The sequence below is a fragment of the Cynocephalus volans genome, chromosome 2 (assembly GCF_027409185.1).
Source record: "Cynocephalus volans isolate mCynVol1 chromosome 2, mCynVol1.pri, whole genome shotgun sequence".
In the NCBI taxonomy this organism is placed as follows: domain Eukaryota; kingdom Metazoa; phylum Chordata; class Mammalia; order Dermoptera; family Cynocephalidae; genus Cynocephalus; species Cynocephalus volans.
This window is the reverse complement of record NC_084461.1, coordinates 39250020-39276943: the sequence shown is the minus strand read 5'-3', so window position 1 is coordinate 39276943 and position 26924 is coordinate 39250020. Positions and strand designations below refer to the sequence as shown.

At 42.2% G+C, this 26924-nt stretch overlaps 1 protein-coding gene across 1 annotated transcript in view; it reads right to left on the bottom strand.

The window, feature by feature from the left end:
* NIM1K (NIM1 serine/threonine protein kinase) overlaps nt 1-26924 on the bottom strand; it is a 64378-nt gene that overhangs the window by 3421 nt on the left and 34033 nt on the right. The window contains exon 2 of the mRNA XM_063088113.1: nt 12683-13700. Within this exon, the coding sequence (XP_062944183.1) occupies nt 12683-12974 (292 nt within the window). The 5' untranslated portion in view covers nt 12975-13700. The remainder of the gene's footprint in view (nt 1-12682; nt 13701-26924) is intronic.

Genomic DNA, 26924 nt, shown 5'->3' with positions numbered 1-26924 from the left:
ATACCAAATCCTACCTCCCAAGGGAGTTCTCAGTGTGATGATGTTTATCAAATGTTCTGGATAAAGCAAAGGCTTAGCCCAGAGAGCCGTGCTTGATCAGACGTGGCCTATCTCTTCAGCCTCTTGTCCATCCTTTCTGTCCACCGTCCCCAACTCCCTATGTATCCTTTAGTCCAAACATTACAGAACTTTTTGTCATTCCCTGAAAAGGTACCAAACATTCACATCTGGGGCCTTCCCTCCACCTGGATCATTCTCTTCATCATGCCTTCTCTGTTCTCTACTCAGTTGATTCCTGATGATCCTCCAGGCTTGCCTCAGAATGAACCTCTTCCAGGAAGCTGCCTATGACACCTGTCCTAGGATCACAATGATGTCCAGATTCCATGTATTCAGAGCTCTGGCATACTGTAATCTCAGCACACTGGCCTATAAATCTTGACTCCCTCGTTCCCCTTCCCTGCATGGACTCTTTGATTTGACTTGTTGGTGCCTGGCACGTAATGTAATGTACATGACACACCAGTAGTCAGTGTTTACAGAGTGCTGGGGAGGGCATGAGGACTTTAGCACTGTGCTGCTGATGGGAGGGTTCATTGGTACGATGGTTCTGGATTGTAGTTTGGTATTATGCATTGAAGCCCTTAAAAATGGTCGCGCCCATGCGCAACCATTTCATTTTTGGCAATTAATCTTAAAGAAATACTCCGACACGTGTACAAGGATGCATGTGTAAGAAGACTTCCATGATACTGGGAGCAGCTTAAGTTTCAGCAAGAGAGATGGTTAAAATAAAGTGTGGTACATCTAATTTTATCATGGTACACCATGCAGCTATCAAAAATAATGATGTCGATCTTTATTTATTGATATGATAAGATGTTCCATATATAATGAATGAAGAAAAATGCAAATACACATTTGCATGGAAAAAAATCTGGCAGGTTAGTCACCAAAATGTTTAAATAGTTATTTTATAATTGAGGGATCACAGATGGTTTTTCTTTAAATTTTGCTTTGCTTGTCTGTATTTTCTATTTTTTCTACAGTGAATAATAGTGTAATGAAAACGGTTGTTAGAAAATGAAAGAATCTCAGCTCCAAAGTAAAACAGCATTCATTTTTTGGTTCAAACTTGGCCAGACTTTCTATTAGATAAGAAAGAAGTTACCAGGCAAGTGAACAGAAAAGGATCACAGAGTACCTGTTTTACCTACTTACAAAACAGCTGCTTTGAAGAACTTTGGCACAGTGGTTATTGGCATGAAAATAGATGCCACTAGTTTAAAACAGGTGTATTATTGGCATATTGAAGTAGTTCCATTAGGGCTTCTGGGAAGGTAAGAGGCAGGGATCACTGGTGTCTGGTTTGGCCAGTGCTTCTTCTGCTGGAGGCAATATTGAGCAGCAGGGAGGTGAAAAGATTTGAATATTAATGGACAAAAGGAAGACTAGTAGCTGAGGGTAAAAAAAAAATGAATAAGTAGGTTATGAATTGAAGAAAATCCAATATTAATTAAAATCTCAAAAGAGACTCAGAGCAAGAAATGACATTTTCTCTTAGCTAAATTGTACCAAATGCCTGAAGGACGAAGCTGTATATTTGATAAGACCACTCTGCTTTTGGAACCTGACAAGATTGAATGAAAACCTGCAATGAGCACCTCACCCTACGAGACACATTCATATGACATGATGACAGATTGGACTAATTATTAATGACTGAATGGGATTCTAGTAACGTGCCCTTATCTTTGGGTTGTATATCCTTTTCCTGGAAGGGATTCATGTTCGAAAACTAGGGAGTAGACTGTGATACTATATTTATATACTGGTTTTCATCCACGGTTCCTGGCTCATGCTACTCTTTGACCTTCTCCTTTCACCTGCTCCTTTTTCTCCCCGAGGCAGGAAATTCTCTGACCTACCTTAGCTAATTGTAGGTCATACAAACTCCATTTCAGGAGGAGTCCTGTCCCATACCCAGGAGGAAGGAATATTGCATAGAGAGGACAGGAAGAATCAGACCCTTTTTAGTGTTAGATCAGACCCTGTTTGTCCAATCATTTCTACATGGTGGTCCATGTTTCAATCATGCCCGTGTAATGATGCTGCCATAAAAACCCAAGAACACAGGGTTTGGGGAGCTTCTGGACAGCTGAACAGGTGGAGGTTCCTGGAGGGTGGTGCGCTCACGGGAGGCATGGAAGCCCCACGTTCCCTCCCCCGTACCTCACCCTATGCAGCTCTTCAACTGTATCCTTTGCAATGTCCTTTATAAGAAACCAGCAAACATAAGTGTTTCTCTGAGTTCTGTGAGCAGCTCTAGCAAACTAATCGAACCCAAGGAGGGGGTTGTGGGAAACCCGATTTATAGCTGGTTGGTCAGAAGTTCCAGAGGTCTGGGCTTGCGACTGGCATCTGAAGTGGGGGGTATTCTTGGGGACTGAGCCCTCAGCCTATGGGATCTGATGCTATCTCCACGTACATAGTGTCAGAATTAAATTAGAGGACAGCCAGCTGGTGTCTGCTGCAGAATTGCTGGCTTGCTTCCAGTGGGGAGAAATCCCCATACATTTGGTCACAGAAGTCAGAAGTCTATCTTCTGTGTTGGTGTTGTGCTGTGAAAATAGAAAAAACAGTTTGTGTTTTTTCCATTCAAACATGTCTACACTCGGATGTTGCCTTAGTTGGGGTTCTGCCAGAAGCAGATCTTGAGGCAGGGATTCAGGTGCAAATAGTTTATAAAGGAGGTGATCCCAGGACACATGAGTAGTAGAGCGAGGAAGTGAGACAGGAGAGGAAAGGCAGCCAGTAGAGGGTGTGTTACCAAGCAAGTTTCCAATTAGTCCTGCTAGGAGTTCTCATGCCTAAGTCTTATCATGAGAAGAGCGGGAGGGCTAGGGATTTATACATCAACTCCTCCCAGTAATTGGTGATTGCCACTCCTGGGAGATGTTAATTCTATACTTCTGGCCTGCCATGTATGCAACAGAGCAGGCTCCAGTGGCTAGAGGCAAAGAGATGGAGAAACTAGCAGTTGAAGGCCATACCTGCCTGCACTGAAATGGTAAGGCCCCAGGAAACACGCGTGAGGCACCAGCAGAATCTGCTCTGTAGTGGAACAGATGTGTAATAGGCATGTCAAGGGTAATGTGTTCAGTACTGAGCTCTTGATCTTCCCCAGTCGAACCTACTCCTCCTGCAACCTTTCCCACTTCAGGAATGGAAACTCTATTCTTGTGGTTGCCCCAAGCCAAAAACCTTTGAGTATATGACACTTCTCTTTTGCATTCCACTTTTCAATCTGTCAGAAAATTCTATTTTCTTCAGCTTTTTAAATATAGCCCAAATCCAGACACTTCTCAGCATTCCACCGCTACCTTTCTGGCCTGAGCTTGCCTGGGTTATTGAAAGGGGCTCCTAACTGCTCTTTCCTTTTCTGCCCACTGCAGTCTGTTTTCAGCAGAGCAGCCAGAGAGATCCCATTAAAGCTTAAGCCAGATCCTGTCACTACTCTGCTCCCTCTAATGATTCCTCTTTCATTCATAGGAAAAGCCAAAGTCCATACTGTGACATCCTTGGCCCTGCAGGATCTGGTCCCTGCTACTCTCTGCCCTCATCCCCAGCCGTTTCGAGAGTACTGCAGGCACACCCCCATCCTGCAGCTCTTGTACGCTCGCTGTTCCCTGCCGACGGCTCTCCCCCAGAGGCATGCATAGCTGCTCCCTCGTTTCTTTCAGTTCAATGATCACATCCTCAGTATGGCTGTCCCTGGCCAACTCCTTTAAAAACTGTAGCTCTCGCTGCTTCCTACCTCCCGTCCTGCTCTATTTTTTTTCTTATCACTACAGGACATAATGAATATTTTACAAAGTTATTTTTGTCTGTCTCCCCCACTAGAATACAAGCTCCATAAGGACAGAGATTGCTGTCTATTTTGTTCACTGCTGTATCTCCAGTCCCTAGAATAGTGCCTGTTATACAGCAGGTGCTCAACAAATATTTGTTGAATGAATGATCTCATTTAATCCTCACAAGAACCCAAAGTAAGTATTATCACTGCAGTGTACACTCAGTTTTGCACCTTGCTTTTCATTTATTCTTATGTCCCACACATCGTTCATGTCACCACAGAGTCTTTATTACTGTGACTTCCATTGGCTGTGTAAACTTCTGTCCACTGGATATGCTTTAATTTACTTGACCATTCCTGTATCGTTGGATTTTATGTTATTACTAGTCCTTAACATTATAAATAGCACTACAAGGAACATTTTTTTGGTTGTAGTATTTCCAATACAGAACTTATTTTTAGGATAGATTCCCTAAAGCTACCAATCAACGACTTTTATAGTAACAAAACACAATTTTACGTTGCTCTTCTAGTGAATGTATGAAAGAGGGGGGATAACTTTTTTAAAACCAGTGAGCCTTCTTTGTTAAGCTTCACCACAGACTGAGGTAGTTCCCAGCCCTGTCCTCCCGAGAGAGTACAGTACAGGGCACTGCCAGGCACCGCTCCCTCTAGTATCTCTTCCCCCACCTCTACTGGGACTTCATGATTAACTTCTGTTTACTAACTTAACTTACCAAATATTTGTCGTGCATTTATTATTTATAACATGTGTGGGAGAACTCTAAAGATGAATATGATACAATATCTGACACCAAGGAGCTTGGAACTAGGACTCCCACGATCTTCACTCTATGCTGGATTTTGTTAACGTTCAAATCTTTACTTCTCAGTCATACTTTCTCTTGCACTCCAAGAAGGCTGTTAGACTCGCTCATTTCATGACCTCCATGTACCTCCGAGTCAGTGCTTCCAAATCTTTACTCTCAAATCCACTTCTTCTCTTATAATTTACTGTTCACTGCCATGTCATTAAAACTGGACACCTGGGAGTCATCTTCAATTCTTCCTCTCTCTTGTCCCTTCCCTTCCTGCTGTCACTCATCCAATTGATCCAAGATTTTCCAGTATTCTAAAACATTTTTCATACGCATCCCCTTCTTTCTATCCTCACTACCCCTTCCTTGGTTGAGTACATCATCCATCTAGACCATTAGACTAATATTTTTTTCTGACTTCCTTGATTTTTGTCACTCCCCAATTTCAATTCATCTTCCTCATTGAAATCATATCATATTAACCACTTGTATTAATTGCTTGCTTAAAGCTCTTCAGTGGCTCCCTGATACCTAAATGACAAAATCCAAATATGCAAAAAGATTCTCCATGATCAAGCCCCGCCTACATCACCCACCTTATCTCCCTCCACTCTGTGGGTGTATCCCATGCTCCAGCTTTGCTGAATTACTTTTAAATCTCCAAATACTCCTACACTAGTCCATATCTCCACGTACTTCACATCCTATCTCTCTTCCTAGAAGTCTCTTTCTCCTGTGTCCTGCAAAATTTCTCCTCAAATCTGAAGACCTATTGCAAGCCTATCCAGCTCAAAAGACCCTTTCTGGATTCCACCAGGCACAGGTGAGCACACCCTTGGCACCTTACTCTATGACAGCACTTATCAATTGTCTCCTGGCTGTCTGCATTAAATGGCTGTGAGTTCTTATCAGGCAAGTATGCCTTATTCATCTCTGTAAGGTCCAGAACAAAGTATACACTCAGGAGATGTTTATTATAGACATATATATATATATATTTTAATGAACTAATGAATAAATAAGTAAGAGAGAAGAAAGGCTCTGAGAAACATGAGACCTGAGTAGGAGGGAAGAAGAGGTCAGGAAGGGCAGCAACAGAGGAAAGCACAGGCACCCGTTGCCTCTTTGGCTTTTGTTTGTGAAGAAAGATGGGGCATAAAATATTCAGAAGCCAAGTGCAACATTTCTTTTGAGAAATTTCTAATCAGCCTAAAAGGAGGCTCATGATGGCTTTCAGCCTGCCCTATCTGCTTGTAGAGCCCAGGGGAATCTAAGCTGTTAGCTATAAAAATAAACTCCAACCGTCAGAGGCTCATATTGGAGCCTTTTTCCTAGTGATCCAGAGCAGCTGGTGCCTTTTATTTATTTTTTTATTACTGTCCTGGGAGCTGCCCCTGGCACTGAAACTCTCTGCTTCCTTGGGAATCCCCTCTATTATCTTATCCAGACAGTTCATATTTCCTAGAAAACCTGATGACAATTTCAGGCAAGTTGGCTTTGTACGGGTGCCATGTTTGTAGAAACCGCTATCCGCTTTCCCACTCCCTTTTGCACATATCATCCTGTAACCTGGGGGTGACATTGTATCTTTGGCTATAGGGCTCTTCTGTGGCAGGTTAGGCCTGAGGACAGCATGTCACTGAGGCTACACAGGCACACACAGCAGGAAATGCCTTCTTCTCTGAAACTCAGAGGAACTCGTCTGAAGTTAATATCGTCATGTAACAGACAAAAAGCTTTTGGAAATCAAGAAGTAAGTCACTACATAAATACCAACTGTTGGGGCTGGCCCGTGGCTCACTCGGGAGAGTGCGGTGTTGAGAACACCAAGGCCCCAGGTTCGGATCCCATATAGGGATGGCCGGTTAGCTCGCTGGCTGAGCGTGGTGCTGACAACACCAAGTCAAGGGTTAAGATCCCCTTACCGATCATCTTTAAAAAAAAAAAATAAAATTAAAAAAAAAAATAAATAAATAAATACCAACTGTTATTATTGTACCTTTTTCTTCTGTCCTCATCACATAAGAGCCTGTCTACAGAATTGGACACTGTCTTGCCCCTGTCTTGTAGAGATTTCTCAGCTTGGCTGGCTATTGTCTCTGTGGGAGATGTTTCCCTTAATTTGCTACCCTCTCTACTCTCCTTCTAGAGACACTTGTTTGGAGCTCAGACTCTGCTGAGAGAGTAGTGGGCCATGTGACCCTAAGGGCTACAGCCGACGGACACAGGCATGACGCTCACCCGCAGGTAGCCCATCATCGTTGGCTGTGAACAAACGTGTTCTCTCTCTTTAAAATCTGAACTGAAATATCATGAAACCAGTGGGATGGAGATGGACAATAAAGCTGAGAGGTTATGTAGATGTGAGACTGGCAACAACCATCTTGGCCACCACGTGCCTTCCGATAATTGAGTAGAAAGCCATTCTGCAGAAAGAAGCAGAAAGATGGAACAGATTCATCAAGGGAAGTAGAAATGAGAAACTGTGAGAAAGCAGGGATGGAGAGAGTGACATCTTGAGACCTGGCTCTACTTCCCTGCTGTGGATCCACAGAATTCCCCTGTACTCAGTACACTCCCTTCCACATGAGCTAATTTGAGTAGGTTTCTGTTCCATGAACCAAGTGATGCAGGACTTAGGCCTAAAGGACATAGACTTCTTTGAAAGCAAACTAATAACAGCATTTAATGAATACTCACTGTGTGCTCTGTCTAGGCACATGGTAGATCTTCAACACATTTTTAAAATTTGCTCCTTCCAGCAATGCTATGCAGCTGATGTATTTTCCTTATTTTATGCATGCAGAAACTGAGGCACAGAATGATGAAATAACTTGTCCAGTTTAACACAGGTCTGGCTGACCCCACCACCAGTATCTTTCCACAGTATTGCACTACCTTCTGCCACCTGTGGACATGGCAGCAGATCTCGTTAGACACTGTCTGAACAGGAAGGACAGGCAGGAAGTCAGTTGGAAGAAGAGCCAGGCTGCTCCTCTGAGATTCGGTTATGTACTCTTTGCTCCCTGATTGTTTCCTGTTTCCTTGACCCTTCCACAGACATTTTGAGTGCAAGACCACTCCTTGGGAGTTTTGCTGAAAGGGAGAAGAGTGTCCATAGGTGTGAAGAAGGTAGCAGTACCCACCTGGTTAGCTGGTCAAGGCCAAGTGTGAAAGAGCTGCCTCCTGACACTACACCAAAATCCCGAGGTAGCCTGGTGGAGTAAAGAGAAAGCCCAGTTCTAAGCCTGTCTCTGCTGTGACCTTGGGACAGCCACTTTCAGGACTCCGTTTCCTCATTTGTAAAATATGGGAGGACTGGATGAAGTCAATATTTCCTAGAGTGGAACCATTAACACTCATGGGGCACGAAATAATTTTAGTGCATGGAAACAACCTTAAATAGCACCGAATCACAGCATAAAAATGTTATTCCCACTTCAGTTCGCCTTTAATTCTCCTAATTAAGTCAAAGAGAAAGTCTCTGATTGTTTGTTAGCATGCTTTTAAAACTACTTTCTATTACTTCGTGATTTTCCTTTAAAACTTTTTGTTTTAAAGGAAAGGTTTGTTTGCATTTTATTTATTTTTTTACCTTTACCTCCTATTCATATTTATTTTTATCATTATTTTCTAAGCAAGTAATGCTGGCTTTTCATTACTGTAATAATTTTAAATTTCCTTTTGAAATAAATGTATTTAAGTAAAAAATAAAGTTGTATTAATGATAGCGACCAATTACTGAGTGGCTACTACATGCCATGTACTTCACATATGTTATTTCTAATTTTCCCAACAATTCTAAGAATCATTATCTCGAATTTACAGCTGAAGCAACTGAGGACCAAAGAAGTTAAGTAATATGTACAAAGTTAGATGCCTAGAAAATTACTGAACAAGAAATTGAAACAAATTTTTCTGATTCTGAAGTCCATGCTCTTCCCACCGTCGCACCCGGCCTCCTCTCTATTGCAGTCTGTCACCTGAACCCACACTCACATAAAAGAGCTCGAAGTTGCCACATCCGGTAGCCTTTGCTTAGACGTTAGCCTCTGTGTGACCCCTCTGCTGCACTGGACACTCCTTTCTGAATTCCTCTTCTGGTTTGGCTTTATCCAACTTCTTCACTACAATTCCTAATCACGTCTGCTGTCTCAGTCTCTGGCCTCTTACCTCCCTATATTTTTTTGTCTTCTGTCTTCCATTCTTGCTCTAGACCATTGAACAGCGACATCCATACCAATTAGATTTGAGTTACAGATCTAGATCTACTTTTATGAGTAAAGACTAAAAAGCTGCCCCTACAACCTGGAGCTATGTTTTAAAATTTTTCAATGCATGCCTCTGACCAAGAGAGCAAACTTCTAGGAGTGTGTGAAGAGGAAAATCATACAAGTACGCAAAGAAGTATGAAAAAGGGTAATCTCTGTAGCATTATAAACAACAGCAAAACTTTACGAACAATCCAAATAGTAATCAATAGGGGCCAGGTTAAAAATTTTATGCTGGAGCTATATAATGGAATACTTAGCTCTTTAAAAAATGAGTGTTATCTATATATATTGACATTGAAATATATCTATAATGACATTGAAAAATCATAGTGTTCATGGGGCAAGAATGAATGACATATTTAAAACCATTCCATATGTATCTATATGTTTACATATACATAAAATGTCAACCAGGATGTAAGCCTATAGTTATTTAGGTATAGAAAGGTTGCTCATCCCTCTTCTCCACTGTCCACCTCAGTGATTGCCATCTACCTCCATGATAGCCTCGATGCAAACCCCAGTCTGACCTCACGGCCATATCCCTTACTAGAGCATGCAACTGCCATGTAGACAGCTCCTTCCAGACACCAGTGTTTTCACTCATCATTTCCTTCCCAAATCCACTCTTTCTATTTCCCTATTTCTTTTAAAGCCATGACTCTCCTTTTGGTTCGCATAGTCAAGGAAGTCAAGTTCACTCCCTTCTTTCATCTTTCCATCTGCAGTTCCAATCAATTACCAACTGTGATGGTTAATTGTATTTGTCACTTGACTGGGCCATGTGATGCCCAGACATTTGGTCAAACACTATTCTGGGTGTGTCTGTGAGGATGTTTTTGGATGAGATTAACATTTGAATCAGTAAACTGAGTAAAGCAGATAGTCCTCCCCAATGTAGGTGGGCCTCATCCAATCAGTTGAAGACCTGAATAGAACAAAAAGACTAAGTAAGAGGGAACTCCTGCCTGACTGTCTTAAGCTGGGACATTGATTCCTTTCTAGCCTTCAGACTCAAATTGAAACTCTGGTTCTTCTTGGGTCTTGAGCTTGCTGGTTTTCAGACTGGAACTATACCACTGCCTCTCTGGGTCTCCAGCTTGCCAACTGCAGATCTTGGGACTTCGCAGCATCCATAATCATGTGAGCCAATTCTTAATAATAAATCTCTTTATGTATGTATGTGTGTGTATAAATATATGTGTGTATATATACATACATATATTTTATTGGTTCTGTTTGTCTGGAGAATAGTAACGTACCAGTCCTACAGATTCTTCTCTTCAGTATCACCCAACTCCTCTTTTCTATTTTGACTGCTGCCATCCTAGCTCAGGATCTCCTCCCCTCTGGCTGGATGATCACCAACTCTTTCTGACATCTCCCTGCCTCCTAGATCTCTCTCTTCCCAACCTCTATTCTCAGCACTACAGAATTAACCTTCTAAGAGCCCGGTTCTAATCACAAAAACCCTGATGGTTCTCAATTGCTGAGAAAAACAATCCATGCTCCTTAGGACAATGTTTAAAGGCCACCATGATTCAGCCTCAGCTTAGCTTTCCAGTCCTTTCTTCCGCCATTGCCTAGTGTTTAGGGAAGCTGAACTATTCATCATTTCCCCATGTTTATGCTTTTGCTCACTTTCTCCTCCTAGTTAACTCCCTAACCCTCCTCTGTCCTGGAATAACTGCCTATCCAAAATCCTATCTCTCCCTGAGGTATAGCTCAAATTCTATCCCTAATTAAAGCCTTGTACTGTATTTGTATGTTTTTTCTTCGCTTATCCTTGAGGGTGGATGCTGTATCTAATTAATCTTTATATCTCCCACGGCATGATACGAGGGTACTTCAAAAAGTTTATGGAAAAATAGAATTGAAAGTTAATACGAATCTTTCCACGAACTTTTTAAAGATCTCTCCTATAATGCCTCTACTGTTGGATAAATGAATATTATTCCAAGCAAAATAAAATTTGAAGGTTAATTGTAAGATAAAGGCCTGACACAAAACCTCATAACTGATTTTAAAATACAAACGATCCCTGGATTATTCATTTGTGGCAAACACCAAAAAATTAATATTTTAAAAGCTGTCTTCAGTATATGCAAGTTGCTCCTGGCAGCGTTTCTTAGCTCTGCATATCCATTATCATCACCTGGAGAGTTTTAAAATAATACCCACGCCTAGTCCCACCACAGACCAATTAAATCAAAAGCTCTGAGGGTGGGTTCTTGGCACTGATTTTTTTTTTTTTTTAAAACCTTTCCAAGTAATTCCACACGCTGTCAGCGTTGTAAACCATGGGCTGTCGGAAATGGCAGCTGAATTGATTCTGGTCTGAGTGTGGGGTTGGGCGGAGATGAACTTCTGGTGATAAAGATACTTTACTTGATCTTGGCAAGGCTTAAGCAACTCTGCAAAATAATACCAATAACTAACATTTATTGAACACTTATTTATTAATCCTTATGACACCCTATGAAGTAAGCACTGCTTTTGGTTGCATTTTATAAATGAAGAATTGGAGGCTCAGAGAAGTACTGTAATATAACCAGATAAGGAAGTAGATGTGAAGATATAAACCCAGACACTGGATCTTAAGAGCAAGATGAAGGGGAATTGGGATTCCAGTGACTTGGGAGTGCGCGTGCAGGTGTGGGTAGGAGGTTGTGTATGTATATGCACATGTGTGCTTGTGGCTTTTTCAATAGAGGCCAAACACAGTGATTGGAGGGGCATGAGATTATGGGTTGGAGAAGAAAGCAAAAGACAACTCTGATGCAAAAAGAGAGAGGTCTTGCAGATACAGTAGCAGACTGAGTCCAAGGACAGAAAATGTCAGCAAGAGACTCTCGGGAGAGGGTAGAGCCCATGGGCTTCAGGAACTGGGTAAATTATGCTGAGTTGTATGTGTTCTTTTCAAGTCTTGTAATCCTCTTGTGATAGTCTCCAGGCTCCAGAAAATTAAAGGTACCTTGGGGAAATGCCCACATTGGGGTTGGAGCAGCAAAGGGGTGTTGAGCTCTCCACACAGTTCCTGTCTGAGGCCAGAGTGGTGGGCACTGCTAGTCCAAATCCCAGAATAACCAGTAGCCATGCAAGTGCACACTGAGTAACCACACAACAATGAGAACGAATACAGGACAGACTGAAGCAGAAAAGGTCCTGAGATCAAATCCCTTTTCCCCATATAGAACAGAAGTAGCAGCCTCTGGTTAGGACAGGAAACTGGACGCTGCTAATCAGAGATAGTGGCCTGGACCCTGCTGTCTGCAGACAGTGGCCATCCGGGAGGTCTCCTTTGCCACTCTGTGCCACTGCTACTGCCACACAAATGTAAATAGAAGCTATAAACATGAGTTTGGGATATGTGTTGCCTTGAAACCAAGCCACACTGCACTCCACTTCTCAAAGGCCTAATTGGAGAGGACAGATTGCCCTCACGTTTGAGTGCGTTTATCTGCATGGTATAGTGGGAGAGGTTTTGGAGTCGAAACATCTAAGATTAAATTGCTGAAGTTACGTTTAACTTCTTTCGATCTCAGTTTCCCTATCTGTAAAGTGGAAATAAAAATACCCCACGTGTTACTATGAAAATTAACAGATGAGGATGGGAGGCGGCAGCACAGGGGCTCAGCTGCTGTCATTTCTCTTGCTTCCTTGGCCCTGCCCTCCTTACCTCATCCCACACTAGGTCCCAACACCACAGGTGATCCTTGGAAGTCAGATCCTACCTTTGGTCAGGGAGTGAATTCCGAGCTTGACTTGGGAAAAGTTTCCACTTCCGATCTCCCCTCGAATTCGGTAGAAGCCTATCCGTTTCCCCAGCGTGATCTCCCTCATCACCTTCTCATCCTGGGACATGTCCCGGGTCAGCTTCTCGAAAGGCGTCAGCTGGCGGAGCTGTCCCTCCTCGCCGTCCTTGCCGCACTCCGCCTGACAGCCGCTGTCCCCGCTCTCGCGCCGATCCCACCTGGCACACTGGGGGCTCAGCAGGCCGCCTCCATTCACGTACACCGCAGTCATCGTCCACCCAGCCTCACGTCTCCATCGCAGCGAAGAGCCACCGATCAAGGGCAAGTGCGGAGGGCGGAGAGGCCCAGCTGGCGGGAGATGCTGGCCGAGGGCTGTCAGAGCCCAGGGTCCGTGACAGCTGTCCTGCTGTCCTGCGAGCCGGGCAAACCTCCTTGCTGAGCAGCCTCCCGCTTGTCTTCAGTGAGAGGTCGGCATCTGCCCAGCCCGGCCGAGAGCCTCCCCCGTCACTCGAGGCATTTCCCACCTTCCCTCAGGTGGGACTCCCAGGCTGTGACTGCACAGTTAACTAGCACACGTCCAGCTACCACAGCACTTCCCCATCGGACTCCAGCAACTTGGTGGCGAACGTGGAATCTGATGCTCTGTGGTCGGTGGCTGTGTTCCAGGACAAAGGTTCCAGTTTGCTATTTCCTTTGATGCCCAGAGAATCTTGCACTCTGGTGTGTACAAGCCCCGCGGAGGCCCCCCAGCCCCCGCTGCTGGTGCTTCTGTTCGACACTCTTCATCTTGTGCTGCTCTCACTTTCAAGTTGCAGGGCCCTGGAAACCTAATAATCTGGACCCCAGGAAAGAAGAAACTTGCAAATCAGCCTTCTGGTCACACGGGCAGCCAGAGAAGGATTAAATCCCTGCAATGTCACTTTAGCTGGCCTTTATTTAGATGAGCCTTCCTCTAAGCCGTGAGCTGTCTCAAAAATTCGGCAGTTGCTGCTTCACCCTAAGAACAGAGAGTAAGAAAATTATTAGCCCATGCCAATGTACTGTTTAGGATTTATAACGAATATGAAACTGCCCTGTAAAGCACTGATCTAAATACACACTACAAATTTAAGTTATGACTCATTTCAGTAGTAGGTGCTTGATTACATATGATTTAGTAAGAAGAAAAATGCACATACACACGCCCCTCAATCTACATTTTAGAAAAAGCCTTTACAGTCTAAATGTTTCTAGCAAAACAATTTTTCTATTTCTTGAAGTTTAGGGAAACATGCATATTGCCTTGGGTTGCTTTAAAATCAGATTTTAAAAATAATACAATAGCAATGATGATAATGAAGATTATTACTATCAATATTCAAACTTTCTTATATTTATTATAATAATAATGCTATATCTCCTTCACTGCTTTATGTTCTTGTACAACTTTTCCTATGCTTGTCACTTCCACCTTTTCTTTCTATGTCATTCTATGACACAGGATAATTTTTCTCCTAGGCTTATTTTTTAAATATTTCTGATCAGGTGTTCGCCTCCAGGCCCAGCACCTTATTCTGAAGATGTGGAAATGGAGGGTAAGTCTACAGCATCGTGAATGATAAGAAATACTGCCCAGCCACAATATCTTCCAGACATTTTTCCTGTCCTCTCCAGTAGGAAATAATTTCTTTTCTTTTTTTTTTTTTTTAAATTTTATTTTGTCGATATACATTGTAGCTGATTATTGCTCCCCATCACCAAAACCTCCCTCCCCCCCTCCCCCCCAACAATGTCCTTTCTGTTTGCTTGTTGTATCAACTTCAAATAATTGTGGTTGTTATATCTTCTTCCCCCCCTCCCCGGTTTGTGTGTGTGTGTGTGTGTGTGTGTGTGTATGTGTGTGTGTGAATTTATATATTAATTTTTAGCTCCCTCCAATAAGTGAGAACATGTGGTATTTCTCTTTCTGTGCCTGACTCGTTTCACTTAATATAATTCTCTCAAGGTCCATCCATGTTGTTGCAAATGGCAGTATTTCATTCGTTTTTATAGCTGAGTAGTATTCCATTGTGTAGATGTACCACATTTTCCGTATCCACTCATCTGATGATGGGCATTTGGGCTGGTTCCAACTCTTGGCTATTGTAAAGAGTGCTGCGATGAACATTGGGAAACAGGTATACCTTCGACTTGATGATTTCCATTCCTCTGGGTATATTCCCAACAGTGGGATAGCTGGGTCGTATGGTAGATCTATCTGCAATTGTTTGAGGAACCTCCATACCATTTTCCATAGAGGCTGCACCATTTTGCAGTCCCACCAACAATGTATGAGAGTTCCTTTTTCTCCGCAACCTCGCCAGCATTTATCGTTCATAGTCTTTTGGATTTTAGCCATCCTAAGTGGGGTTAGATGGTATCTCAATGTGGTTTTGATTTGCATTTCCCGGATGCTGAGTGATGTTGAGCATTTTTTCATATGTCTGTTGGCCATTTGGATATCTTCCTTAGAGAAATGCCTACTTAGCTCTTTTGCCCATTTTTTAATTGGGTTGCTTGTTTTCTTCTTGTAAAGTTGTTTGAGTTCCTTATATATTCTGGATATTAATCCTTTGTCAGATGTATATTTTGCAAATATTTTCTCCCACTCTGTTGGTTGTCTTTTAACTCTTTTAATTGTTTCTTTTGCTGTGCAGAAGCTTTTTAGTTTGATATAATCCCATTTGTTTATTTTTCCTTTGGTTGCCCGTGCTTTTGGGGTCGTATTCATGAAGTCTGTGCCCAGTCCTATTTCCTGAAGTGTTTCTCCTATGTTTTCTTTAAGAAGTTTTATTGTCTCAGGGTGTATATTTAAATCCTTAATCCATTTTGAGTTGATTTTAGTATACGGTGAGAGGTATGGATCTAGTTTCATTCTCCTGCATATCGATATCCAGTTATCCCAGCACCACTTGCTGAAGAGGCAGTCCCTTCCCCAGTGAATAGGCTTGGTGCCTTTGGCAAAGATCAGATGGCAGTAAGTGTGTGGGTTGATTTCTGGATTCTCTATTCTATTCCATTGGTCAGTATGTCTGTTTTTATGCCAGTACCATACTGTTTTGGTTATTATAGCTTTGTAGTATAGCTTAAAGTCAGGTAGTGTTATGCCTCCAGCTTTATTTTTTCTGCTGAGCATTGCTTTGGCTATTCGTGGTCTTTTATTGTTCCATATAAATGTCTGAATAGTTTTTTCCATTTCTGAGAAAAATGTCTTTGGAATTTTGATGGGGATTGCATTGAATTTGTATATCACTTTGGGTAGTATGGACATTTTCACTATGTTGATTCTTCCAATCCAAGAGCATGGAATATCTTTCCATCTTCTTGTATCCTCTCTAATTTCTCTCAGCAGTGGTTTGTAGTTCTCATTATAGAGATTTTTCACCTCCTTGGTTAACTCAATTCCTAAGTATTTTATTTTTTTGGTGGCTATTGTAAATGGGCAGGCTTTCTTGATTTCTCCTTCTGCATGTTCACTATTGGAGAAAAGAAATGCTACTGATTTTTGTGTGTTGATTTTGTATCCTGCTACTGTGCTGAAATCATTTATCAATTCCAACAGTTTTTTTGTAGAGGTTTTAGGCTGTTCGATATATAGGATCATGTCATCTGCAAACAGGGACAGTTTGACTTCATCTTTTCCAATCTGGATTCCCTTTATTTCCTTCTCTTCTCTGATTGCTCTGGCTAGTACTTCCAACACTATGTTGAATAGGAGTGGTGAGAGTGGGCATCCTTGTCTAGTGCCTGTTCTTAAAGGAAAAGCTTTCAGCTTTTCCCCATTCAGGATGATATTGGCTGTGGGTTTGGCATATATGGCTTTAATTATGTTGAGATATTTTCCCTCTATACCGAACTTATAGAGGGTCTTTGTCATGAATGAGTGCTGAACTTTATCAAATGCTTTTTCAGCATCTATAGATATGATCATATGGTCCTTGTGTTTGAGTTTATTAATATGGTGTATCACATTTATTGATTTGCGTATGTTGAACCAACCTTGCATCCCTGGGATGAATCCCACTTGATCGTGATGAATAATTTTTCGTATGTGTTGCTGTATTCTGTTTGCTAGTATTTTAGTGAGGATTTTTGCATCTATATTCATCAAGGATATCAGCCTGTAGTTTTCTTTTTTGGTTATATCTTTACCTGGTTTTGGTATCAGGATGATGTTTGCTTCATAGAATGAGTTTGGGAGATTTGCGTCCGTTTCAATCTTTTGGAATAGTTTGTAAAGAATCGGTGTCAATTCCTCTTTGAATGTTTGGTAAAATTCTGCTGTGAATCCATCTGGTCCTGGGCTTTTCTTTGTTGGGAGCCTTCTGATAACAGCTTCAATCTCCTTTATTGTTATTGGTCTGTTCAAATTTTCTACGTCTTCACGGTTCAGTTTTGGGAGCTTGTGTGTGTCCAGAAATTTATCCATTTCCTCCAGATTTTCAAATTTGTTGGCGTATAGTTGTTTATAGTAGTCTCGAATGATTCCTTGTATTTCAGATGAATCAGTTGTAATATCGCCTTTTTCATTTCTAATTTTTGTTATTTGAGTCTTCTCTCTTCTTTTTTTTGTTAGCCATGCTAATGGTTTGTCAATTTTATTTATCTTTTCAAAAAACCAACTTTTTGATTCGTTGATCTTTTGAATTGTTTTTTGGTTTTCAATTTCATTCAGTTCTGCTCTGATCTTAATGATTTCTTTCCGTCTGCTAACTTTAGGATTGGATTGTTCTTGTTTTTCTAGTTCTTTAAGGTGAAGTGTTAGGTTGTTCACTTGCCATCTTTCTATTCTTCTGAAGTGAGCATTTAATGCAATAAATTTTCCCCTCAATACTGCTTTTGCAGTATCCCACAGGTTTTGGTATGATGTATCATTGTTTTCATTAGTTTCAATAAACTTTTTGATTTCCTGCTTGATTTCTTCTTGGACCCATATGTCATTAAGTAGAATGCTGTTTAATTTCCATGTGTTTGTATAGTTTCCAGAGTTTTGTTTGTTATTAATTTCTAGTTTTAATCCATTGTGGTCTGAGAAGATACATGGGATAATTCCAATTTTTTTGAATTTATTGAGACTTGATTTGTGACCTAATATGTGATCTATCCTGGAGAATGATCCATGTGCTGATGAGAAGAATGAATATTCTGAGGTTGTTGGGTGGAATGTTCTGTAGATATCTGCCAATTCCAATTGGTCTAGAGTCTTGTTTAGATCTTGTGTTTCTCTACTGATTCTTTGCCTAGATGATCTGTCTAATATTGACAGTGGGGTGTTCAGGTCCCCTGCTATTATGGTATTAGTGTCTATTTCCTTCTTTAGGTCTAATAGAGTTTGTTTTATAAATCTGGCTGCTCCAACATTGGGTGCGTACATATTTATGATTGTTATGTCTTCTTGATGGATCAGTCCTTTTATCATTAAGTAGTGTCCCTCATTGTCTCTTTTTATGGTTTTTAGTTTAAAGTCTATTTTGTCAGATATAAGAATAGCCACTCCAGCTCGTTTTTCTTTTCTGTTTGCATGGTGAATCTTTTCCCATCCTTTCACTCTTAGTCTGTGTGAATCTTTATGGGTGAGGTGGGTCTCTTGTAGGCAGCATATAGTTGGGTCCTGCTTTTTGATCCAGTCAGCCAGTCTGTGTCTTTTAATTGGGGAATTTAAGCCTTTAACATTAAGAGTTGTTATTGAAAGGTGTTGATTTATTCCTAGCATTTTATTGGTTGTTTGGTTGTCTTAGGTGTCTTTTGTTCCTTGCTTTCTGATTTACTGTTTGGTTTCTTTGTTTGTTGGTTCCTTAGGTTGTAGATAGTGTTTTTGTTAGCTTGTTTTCTCTTCATGAATGCCATTTTTATTGTACTAGCGGGTTTAGATTTTTCTTAGGTTTTTATGGCAGTGGTAGTTATTTTTCAGGAACCAAACCCAGTACTCCCTTGAGGATTTCTTGTAAGGGTGGTCTTGTGGTAGTGAACTCCCGCAGTTTTTGTTTGTCTGAGAAGTATACTATTTGCCCCTCATTTCGGAAGGATAGCCTTGCAGGGTAGAGTATTCTTGGCTGGCAATCTTTGTCTTTTAGTATTTTGAAAATATCATCCCATTCCTTTCTAGCTTTTAGGGTTTGTGATGAAAAGTCTGATGTTAACCTGATTGGGGCTCCCTTATAGGTGATTTGACGCTTCTCTCTTGCAGCTTTTAAGATTCTCTCTTTGTCTCTGAGTTTTGCCAATTTGACTATGACATGTCTTGGAGAAGGCCTTTTTGGGTTGAATACGTTTGGAGATCGTTGAGCTTCCTGGATCTGAAGATCTGTGATTTTTCCTATACCTGGGAAGTTTTCTGCCACTATTTTGTCGAATATGTTTTCAATGGAATCTCCATTTTCCTCCCCTTCTGGAATACCCATGACTCGGATATTTGAGCGCTTGAGGTTGTCTGATATCTCTCTCAGATTTTCTTCCATGTCCTTGATTCTTTTTTCTTTCTTTTTGTCTGCTTGTGTTATTTCAAACAGCCCATCTTCAAGTTCAGAGGTTCTCTCTTCAACTTCGACAAGCCTGCTGGTTAAACTCTCCGTTGTGTTTTTTATTTCGCTGAATAACTTCTTCAGTTCAGCAAGTTCTGCTACATTTTTTTTCAGGACATTGATTTCCTTGTATATTTCCTCTTTCAGATCCTGTATACTTTTCCTCATTTCATCATGATGTCTAGCTGAGTTTTCTTGTATCTCATTCAGTTTCCTTAGAATTATCACTCGAAATTCCTTGTCAGTTATTTCAAGGGCTTCTTGTTCTATAGGATCTAGAGTATGAGATTTATTAACTTTTGGTGGTGTACTTTCTTGATTTTTTGTATTTCTGGTGTCTTTTTTTTGGTGTTTATTCATTGTGGCAGGGGGTTTCACAGTCCACCAGTTTGAGACTAATGACTAACTAGGATGTTGCTGTGGTTGCCAATTTGGTATGGCTCCTGTCGTGACTGCTCAGTTGGCCTCTAGTGTCTTGTGTGTGTGGTTTCCTCGGGTCTTGGGCTTCTCCGGGGATCCACCTTTCTGGTCAGCTTGGACTCTGCTGGGCTGGTGGATCACGTACCACCGGGTGTGTGATCTCTGTTGAGCTTTCACTTTCTGTACAGGACTTCTCCCCGTTCCGTGTGCTCTGGCCCAGGCTGTTAGATCGTGCAGTGGCGACCCCACCGGGTGTGTGGTTTCTGTCGAGTCTCCGCCTCCCTGGCCGCACGTCTCCCCCCTCTGTGCACACTGTGCTGGGCTGGGGTGTGTCTTCTGCACCCCTCGTCTATCAGCTGGGCCTTCAAGACACTGCTCAGCACCGCCTCGCCCAGGAAGTCTACCAGGTTTCTGCTAGGCACAGACGACCGGTCTCTCTGGGTGCCTTTGTAGCACTGTGTAGATCTTTCTCGGGTCTTGTTCACCTTTGTATCCCCCCGGTATAAACCGAGTCTAGTGCCCGCCTGCAGCCTGGTCTCCGGCAGGTTCAAGCGGACCTGGGAACTCTCCTACCACACTATTCCCAACCAGAAATTCGTTAGGCTTTTTTCCAAACTGGTGGTCGCAGAGATGGTATCTGCCTCCCAGTAACAGGAAGTTTACCGGGGCCGGAGTCCAGGGTGTGGTGGAGTGACAGTCGGCCCGCCCATACTTCCTAGCTCTCCCAACACTGGTCGGGACGCCCCACACCCCCAGCCCCGCCAGAGAACCGCGGAGGGAGTGGGAGAGGAGGCCGGCCCGCAGGGTCCGGAAAGCCCTGCGCCAGGCCAAGCAAATGGGCTCAGTGATGGCCGAGCAGGGCGGAGCTGCCCGCACCTTGGAAAATGGCGGCAGCACCGGGGCAGTGAGTGGCCTGGTGGTGCAGGCGGGAGCCGCGTGGGCATCCACCCCCCGAACAGAGCTGTGCCAGGGATCACTCACAGTGCTGTGCCAGGTCGGGTGTTCGCTCTCTGTCTCTGGTTTGTTGCCTTCCGTGTTCTCGGCGCTGCCGCCTCGGGGCTGTTCAGTCGCGGCGCCGCTCGGGCGCTCCCAGGAATCTTCTTTAATGCCGGCCTGAAACCTCGAATCCTGAATAGGGCAGCTGGCCGCCTTCAGCGCGGCCCCGGCCTCCGGGATCCTGGCTGCATCCACAGCAGCCCTGGCGCCGTGTTCCCTGTTTCAAGACTCGCTTTTGCAGCTAAGAATCAGTTCTTTTCCTGCTCCACACTTCAAAGCTGTTGCCTGTAAATGAGGCAGCCTCTCCTGCCGGGGGCAAAGTGGCGTTGAGCCCCCACGACCGGCCAGCAGCAGCAGTCCTCCCTTAAGAGATGGCCAGAGGAAGGTCCACAAGTTACCCGGCTGCCTGAGGCCCAGTGGCCACCTTTTCCACCTCAGCTACTCCGCGCCAGCCGCCGCAGCCGCCGCCATCTTGAAACTCCCAAAGTCGGAAATAATTTCTTTCTCTCTGAAACCCCAAAGGACTTTGTGCATTTTCCAAAACGTCTCATCTCCATGAAGGAAGGAACTCGGTTGAATTCACCTCTATGTCCTGCTCCTCTCCTCTCTCCCTCATAGGGAGTGCAATGTCCTACATTATAAAAATGTTCACTAAATGTGTTGAACTTGATTTTTGAACTTGAGCATTCTGAGCCCAAAACTTGACTGAAAACATGAGAGACTGCCTTGCAATTGTGGATTTCCAACTCTGCTTGATGATATCACATTATTACAATTAAGTATAGGGTTGCCTATATTGTTACCATGATTAAGTAGGGGTTGCCAAAGAAACATAAGTAAGGAAAGTAAACAGGAGGTTGATGCCCAGTACTATTTCTAGATAGGGGTAGAGGAAGCTGGAGGAAGGATAAAAGACAGAGGCTTAAAGGGGGCCAGATAGTAGTATAAACACATCTCCAGGTTAGTGTCTGATTGGGATGTTTTAAAAAACATTTTTAAGAGGCAAAAAAATTCTCATTGTTTTGCTTCACAGTTTCCTGATTGGAAGTAAGACTGAGCATCTACTAAAATGTTTACTGGCCATTTTTTTGTCTCTATCTTGAATTATCTGTTTATATACTTTGCCTGTTTTTCTCATGTTTTTGCCTTTTTTATGGCATTATATATTCTTATTATACAACTTATAGTACTTTTTTCTATAGTATATACACAAATATTTTCTTTCAGTCCATTGCTTATCTTTTAACTTTGCTTCAATTTTGAACAAGATGTTTTTAATTTTTATAGAGTTAAGTATCTTCTCCGTATTTATGGTTTTATTTTCACACATTTGGGTCTGCAAGCAACATTAAATTTAGTTGTATGAATGGTGTAAAAAAAATTTTAAAAAAATCATTTTTAAGATAAAATATACTTAACAAGGGTGAAGAAAATCCAAGTCACTGATTCTTAATAATCCTGGGGTCACAGACTCCTCTGCAATTCTAATGAAACCTATGACCCTATCCCCAGGAAAAAAAGCACCCCACACAATTTGCATGCAGCTTTTTTTGTTTCTTTGTTTGTTTTTTAAAAGATGACCGGTAAGAGGATCTCAGCCCTCGACTTGGTGTTGTCAGCACCATGCTCAGCCAGTGAGCCAACCGGCCATCCCTATATGGGATCCGAACCTGGGGCCCTGGTGATATCAGCACCACACTCTCCCGAGTGAGCCACGGGCTGGCCCTGCATCCAGTTTTGAGGGGTTCACAGACACTCTGAAACATATCCCCATACCTCAGGTTAAGAATCTCTGAGAAGGTCAAGGGTCACTAGGTCTCCTCAGACTCCCAGCAGAAAGGCAGCATGCAGCTATGAGAGACTAGAAGTGGAGTAGCATTTATCATAATTTGGAAAGAAACTTGAGCCTAACCTACACAGAACGAGAATAAGGATTTTGGACAGGATGAAGTGCTTGATCACCTCATGTTCTGGCAGACTCTCTGAAGAACTTCTTGGCTCTGTGTCCTCTCAGAGTGCCTCACAACTGTGCTGTCCTTGTCACTAACCTACCTGCACCTGAATGTATAAGCACCTGGAGGGCAGGACTCCGCACTTTATTCTCCTCCCCATCACCCAGAATTCTGCACAGTGCCTGGCACATACTCCATAAAAGTTCATTGAAGAAGGAATGAACTAACTTACCAGTTTACCCACTGTTACATTTAGGTATGATTTAGCAGAGGTAAATATTTTTATTTTTTAAATTAATAACATTATCCCAACATCTACTTTACCTCAGAAAGCATATTTCAGCCCACATTTCTAAAAGCCTGGCCTACCCTCTACTAGCTATTAGGGTACTTGGCTCCACCTTCTTGTGTAGGTGAAAACTATCTGAATTCGATCATCTGACTAGGAATCGCTACAGGACTTCTTAGACATGCAAGTCTTCCCCATCCTTGCTTCTTTCGAAGGATCAGTTTCCCTGAGCTCTCAGGCCTCAGGCCTCACTCTGTACTTGTTCCCAACTGCTGCTCCAGCACTGGCTCTCTGCTTCCCTGGTTCCCCAGTTCTCCTGGTTTGGGCTGTGTATCTTAAATTCTGTTCCGGCCCTGGGATTCACAACAGGGTTTTTTTGGTTTTGTTCTGTTTGGCAGCTGGCTCGTACGGGGAACCAAACCCTTGACCGTGGTGTTACAGGTTGCACACTAACCAACTCAGCTAACCAGCCGGCCCACAATAGAGTTTTAGACTTCAGAAGCCTCCTGAGAATTCTTCTTCTTTCCCTCCCAATTCAACACAGAGAAACGGATCAGAAACAATTGCCAAAGTGTGGTCAGGTTCTGTCTTGGATTGCATACTACATCCACAATTTAAATTTCTTGCAAAATGGTCTTGAACCAATTGTCTTGGTTCAAGTTAATGGTCAGGAAGACAGTTAATCTTCTGTTTAGATGAGATAAGGAGGTTCTTACACTTTTGCAAATGTTGCTGAGGTTTATATTGGGGATAAATTGCAACTTATTGGGATAGCTAGCAAGCCAATTGGAAAAAAAATAAATGGAACCCCATCTCACTCCTACTCCAAAATAAATTCCAAATAAATTACCTAACTAAATGTAAAATAAACAAAATCATAAAATACGAGAAAAAAGTTAGAAAATTGTTTTATGATCTCAGAGAAGGCCATAAAAGAAAACATTAAATTTGACTACATCAAATTATAACTTTGTTTGCCAAAAAGTACGATAAACAAACAGAGAAAAAAATGAAATGATAAACTTGTAGGGAAAGCTTTCCAACATACATGCTAGACAAAGGGCTACTTTTCTAAATAAATAAAGAATTTTATAAATTGGTAAGAAAAATACCAGAATCCCAAAAGAAAAATGATAAAGAACATGAGCAGACATTCCACAGAAGATACAAACAGCTCTATAATATACAAAAAGTTGCTCAAACTCACTTATAACCAAAGAAATGCCCATGAAAACTAGACAATTAGGTTTTTCACATATTAAATTTGGAAACTACAAAAACATTTTGGTAACGTACTGGTGAGAGATGGTAAGGGGAAACAGGAACTTTCATTCATTGTTACTGCAAATATAAATTAGTACAGCAGCATGGAGGGCAATTTGGCTATAGTTATTAAATCACAAGTGTAAGTGTCCTTTGCCTCAGCAATTCCACTTCTAGAATTTATCTTACACACGCATGCACAGAGACATGTATTTCTGATGTAAAGATGGATAGATATTCACAGCTGCATTGTTTGCAGCAAAAAACCTAATAACTCTTTAAATGCCCATCAGTAGAGAACTGGTTAAATAACTAACAATACACACATGCGCACACACATATATGTATGTATATATAATGGATTACTATGTACTTGTGAAAAAAAAAGTTTCAGTATCCAAGATATGCTGTTAGGAGTCACAAGACTGTGTGTAAAGTGATATCAGAAGTGTAAGAAAGGAGAGGGGAATTGTTGGACTGCAGATTGGAGTGAAAGGTGTAATTTTTACTGTTTACTTTTTTACATGACTTACATTTTTCATGTGCACGTATTTATCTTTAAAAGGAAACCAATTAAAAATATGTAATGTGTTGCCACATTACATAGTTGGCCTACAATCAGTTTGCTTTACTTTTGGTTATACTGGGAAATTACGACACCTGATTCTCTAATATCTAAGAGGTTGCTTTTAAAATCAAAAGATAATCAGAGACTTCTGGCTAAATATAGAGAATTTAATACTCTCATTTGTCTTCCAAAAATCCTCAAAATGACAAAATAGGAGGAGGAAAAGTATAAACGCACAGGACAGAGAGATTAAGAGAGGAAACGACAGCAGATGGGAAATGTCAACACATTTTTGGGATGATGGAAAGAAAATTGAGGAGTGGTGAATAACATGGCAAAGACAGTGAAGAAAACGGCAACCTACATTCCTGCATAAGGGTGTGCCCATGAGACCTGCCTTTCTAGTGCTCAAAGACCTCAAACTCTAAGAGACCAAGTACCTCAAAGTTTGAAGGAATAAAGCAGGACCAAAATCATGGGCATCACTGAGTGTGGGGCAGTGAGGACCCCAGGCCTTTCCCCGCTCAAAGCTGGGTTGTTACCTTCTCCAGCCCAACTCAGGAACACAAGGCATAGGAGAGAAGAAGATTAGGTGAAACTCTGGATTATGGAAACCCCTTTCCCTTCTTTCTGTGCATTCGGTTTCCAGAATGGAGGGAAACAAGCATAAAAACCTCCAGGCAGGGGATTCCTCTTTTGGCCCAGGAGAAAAACCTAAAACCTACATTTGGTGGTTCTACAACAAAAAGCCACCCGACCACCTCCTGCACAATCCTCCAGGTGTTGTTTTCACACACATGCAGGAAGCTTTCCATGAGATGTTAGTGCCTTCCTTGTAGAATGAACATCCAGTTACGTGGCACCAGGCACCTGAGGGAAGGCTCTAACATGAAAGAAAGAAACCATACCTTACCAAAACAACCACCACCACAATCAAAGGAACTTGAAGGGAACAGAGCAACGAGAAAACAGAAGACAAAAGATATTGCAGCCATAAAACCAGAAAAAAATGCTAAAAGATAAAAACAACTCAGACAACAGGAGCTGTCTTGAAAATTAAAATAAGAAATTCAATTGAGGAATTGTAAAAGAAAAATCTAGAAGAGATAAACATATAGAGGACCAGAAAACTGGGTAATCAGGCTTCTGTTCAAGATGGTGGAATAGATGTTCCCCAGTGTTACTCCCTCTCACAAATCAACCAGTTTACAACTATTAAAAAGCAATGACAGCCAAGCTGGGGCCGCTAGAGCTCAGGGGAAGAAAAGAGACCTAGGAGTGTGAAGGCGGCGGGAAAGGCCCGATGAGAGAAAGAAAGAACTACTCTGACCATTTTTATTTTATTTTTTAATTTTTTTTAATTTTTATTTTATTTTGTCAATACACATTGTGGCTGATTATTGCTCCCCATCACCAAAACCTCCCTCCCTCCCTTCTCCCTCCCCCCCTCCCCCAACAATGTCCTTTCTGTTTGCTTGTCATATCAACTTCAGGTAGTTGTGGTTGTTATATCTTCTCCCCCCCCCCCCCCGGTTTCTGTGTGTGTGTGTGTGTGAGAATTTATATATTAATTTTTTAGCTCCCACCAATAAGTGAGAACATGTGGTATTTCTCTTTCTGTGCCTGACTTGTTTCACTTAATATAATTCTCTCAAGGTCCATCCATGTTGTTGCAAATGGCAATATTTCATCCGTTTTTATGCTGAGTAGTATTCCATTGTGTAGATGTACCACATTTTCCATATCCACTCATCTGATGATGGACATTTGGGCTGGTTCCAACTCTGGCTGCAAAATGGTGCAGCCTCTATGGAAAATGGTATGGAGGTTCCTCAAACAATTGCAGATAGATCTACCATACGACCCAGCTATCCCACTGTTGGGAATGTACCCAGAGGAATGGAAATCATCAAGTCGAAGGTATGCCTGTTCCCCAATGTTCATCACAGCACTCTTTACTCTGACCATTTTGAATCCTAGCCGCTTCAAAGCTGTGGAGCTGCTGAGCTTACGGAGCAGGAGCTGGGAAAAGCTGCAGCTGTGTCCTTCAGATGAAGTTGCTTGGAGGCGGCAGGGGAGTGGAGGGCCTTGGTGGCCCCCAGGACAGCAAAACCACTAACAGGGTTCCAGTGGACCCACATGGGAGTGAAGAGCCACAACAATTGAAATAAGGAGCCACTCAGAAGCTGTTGAG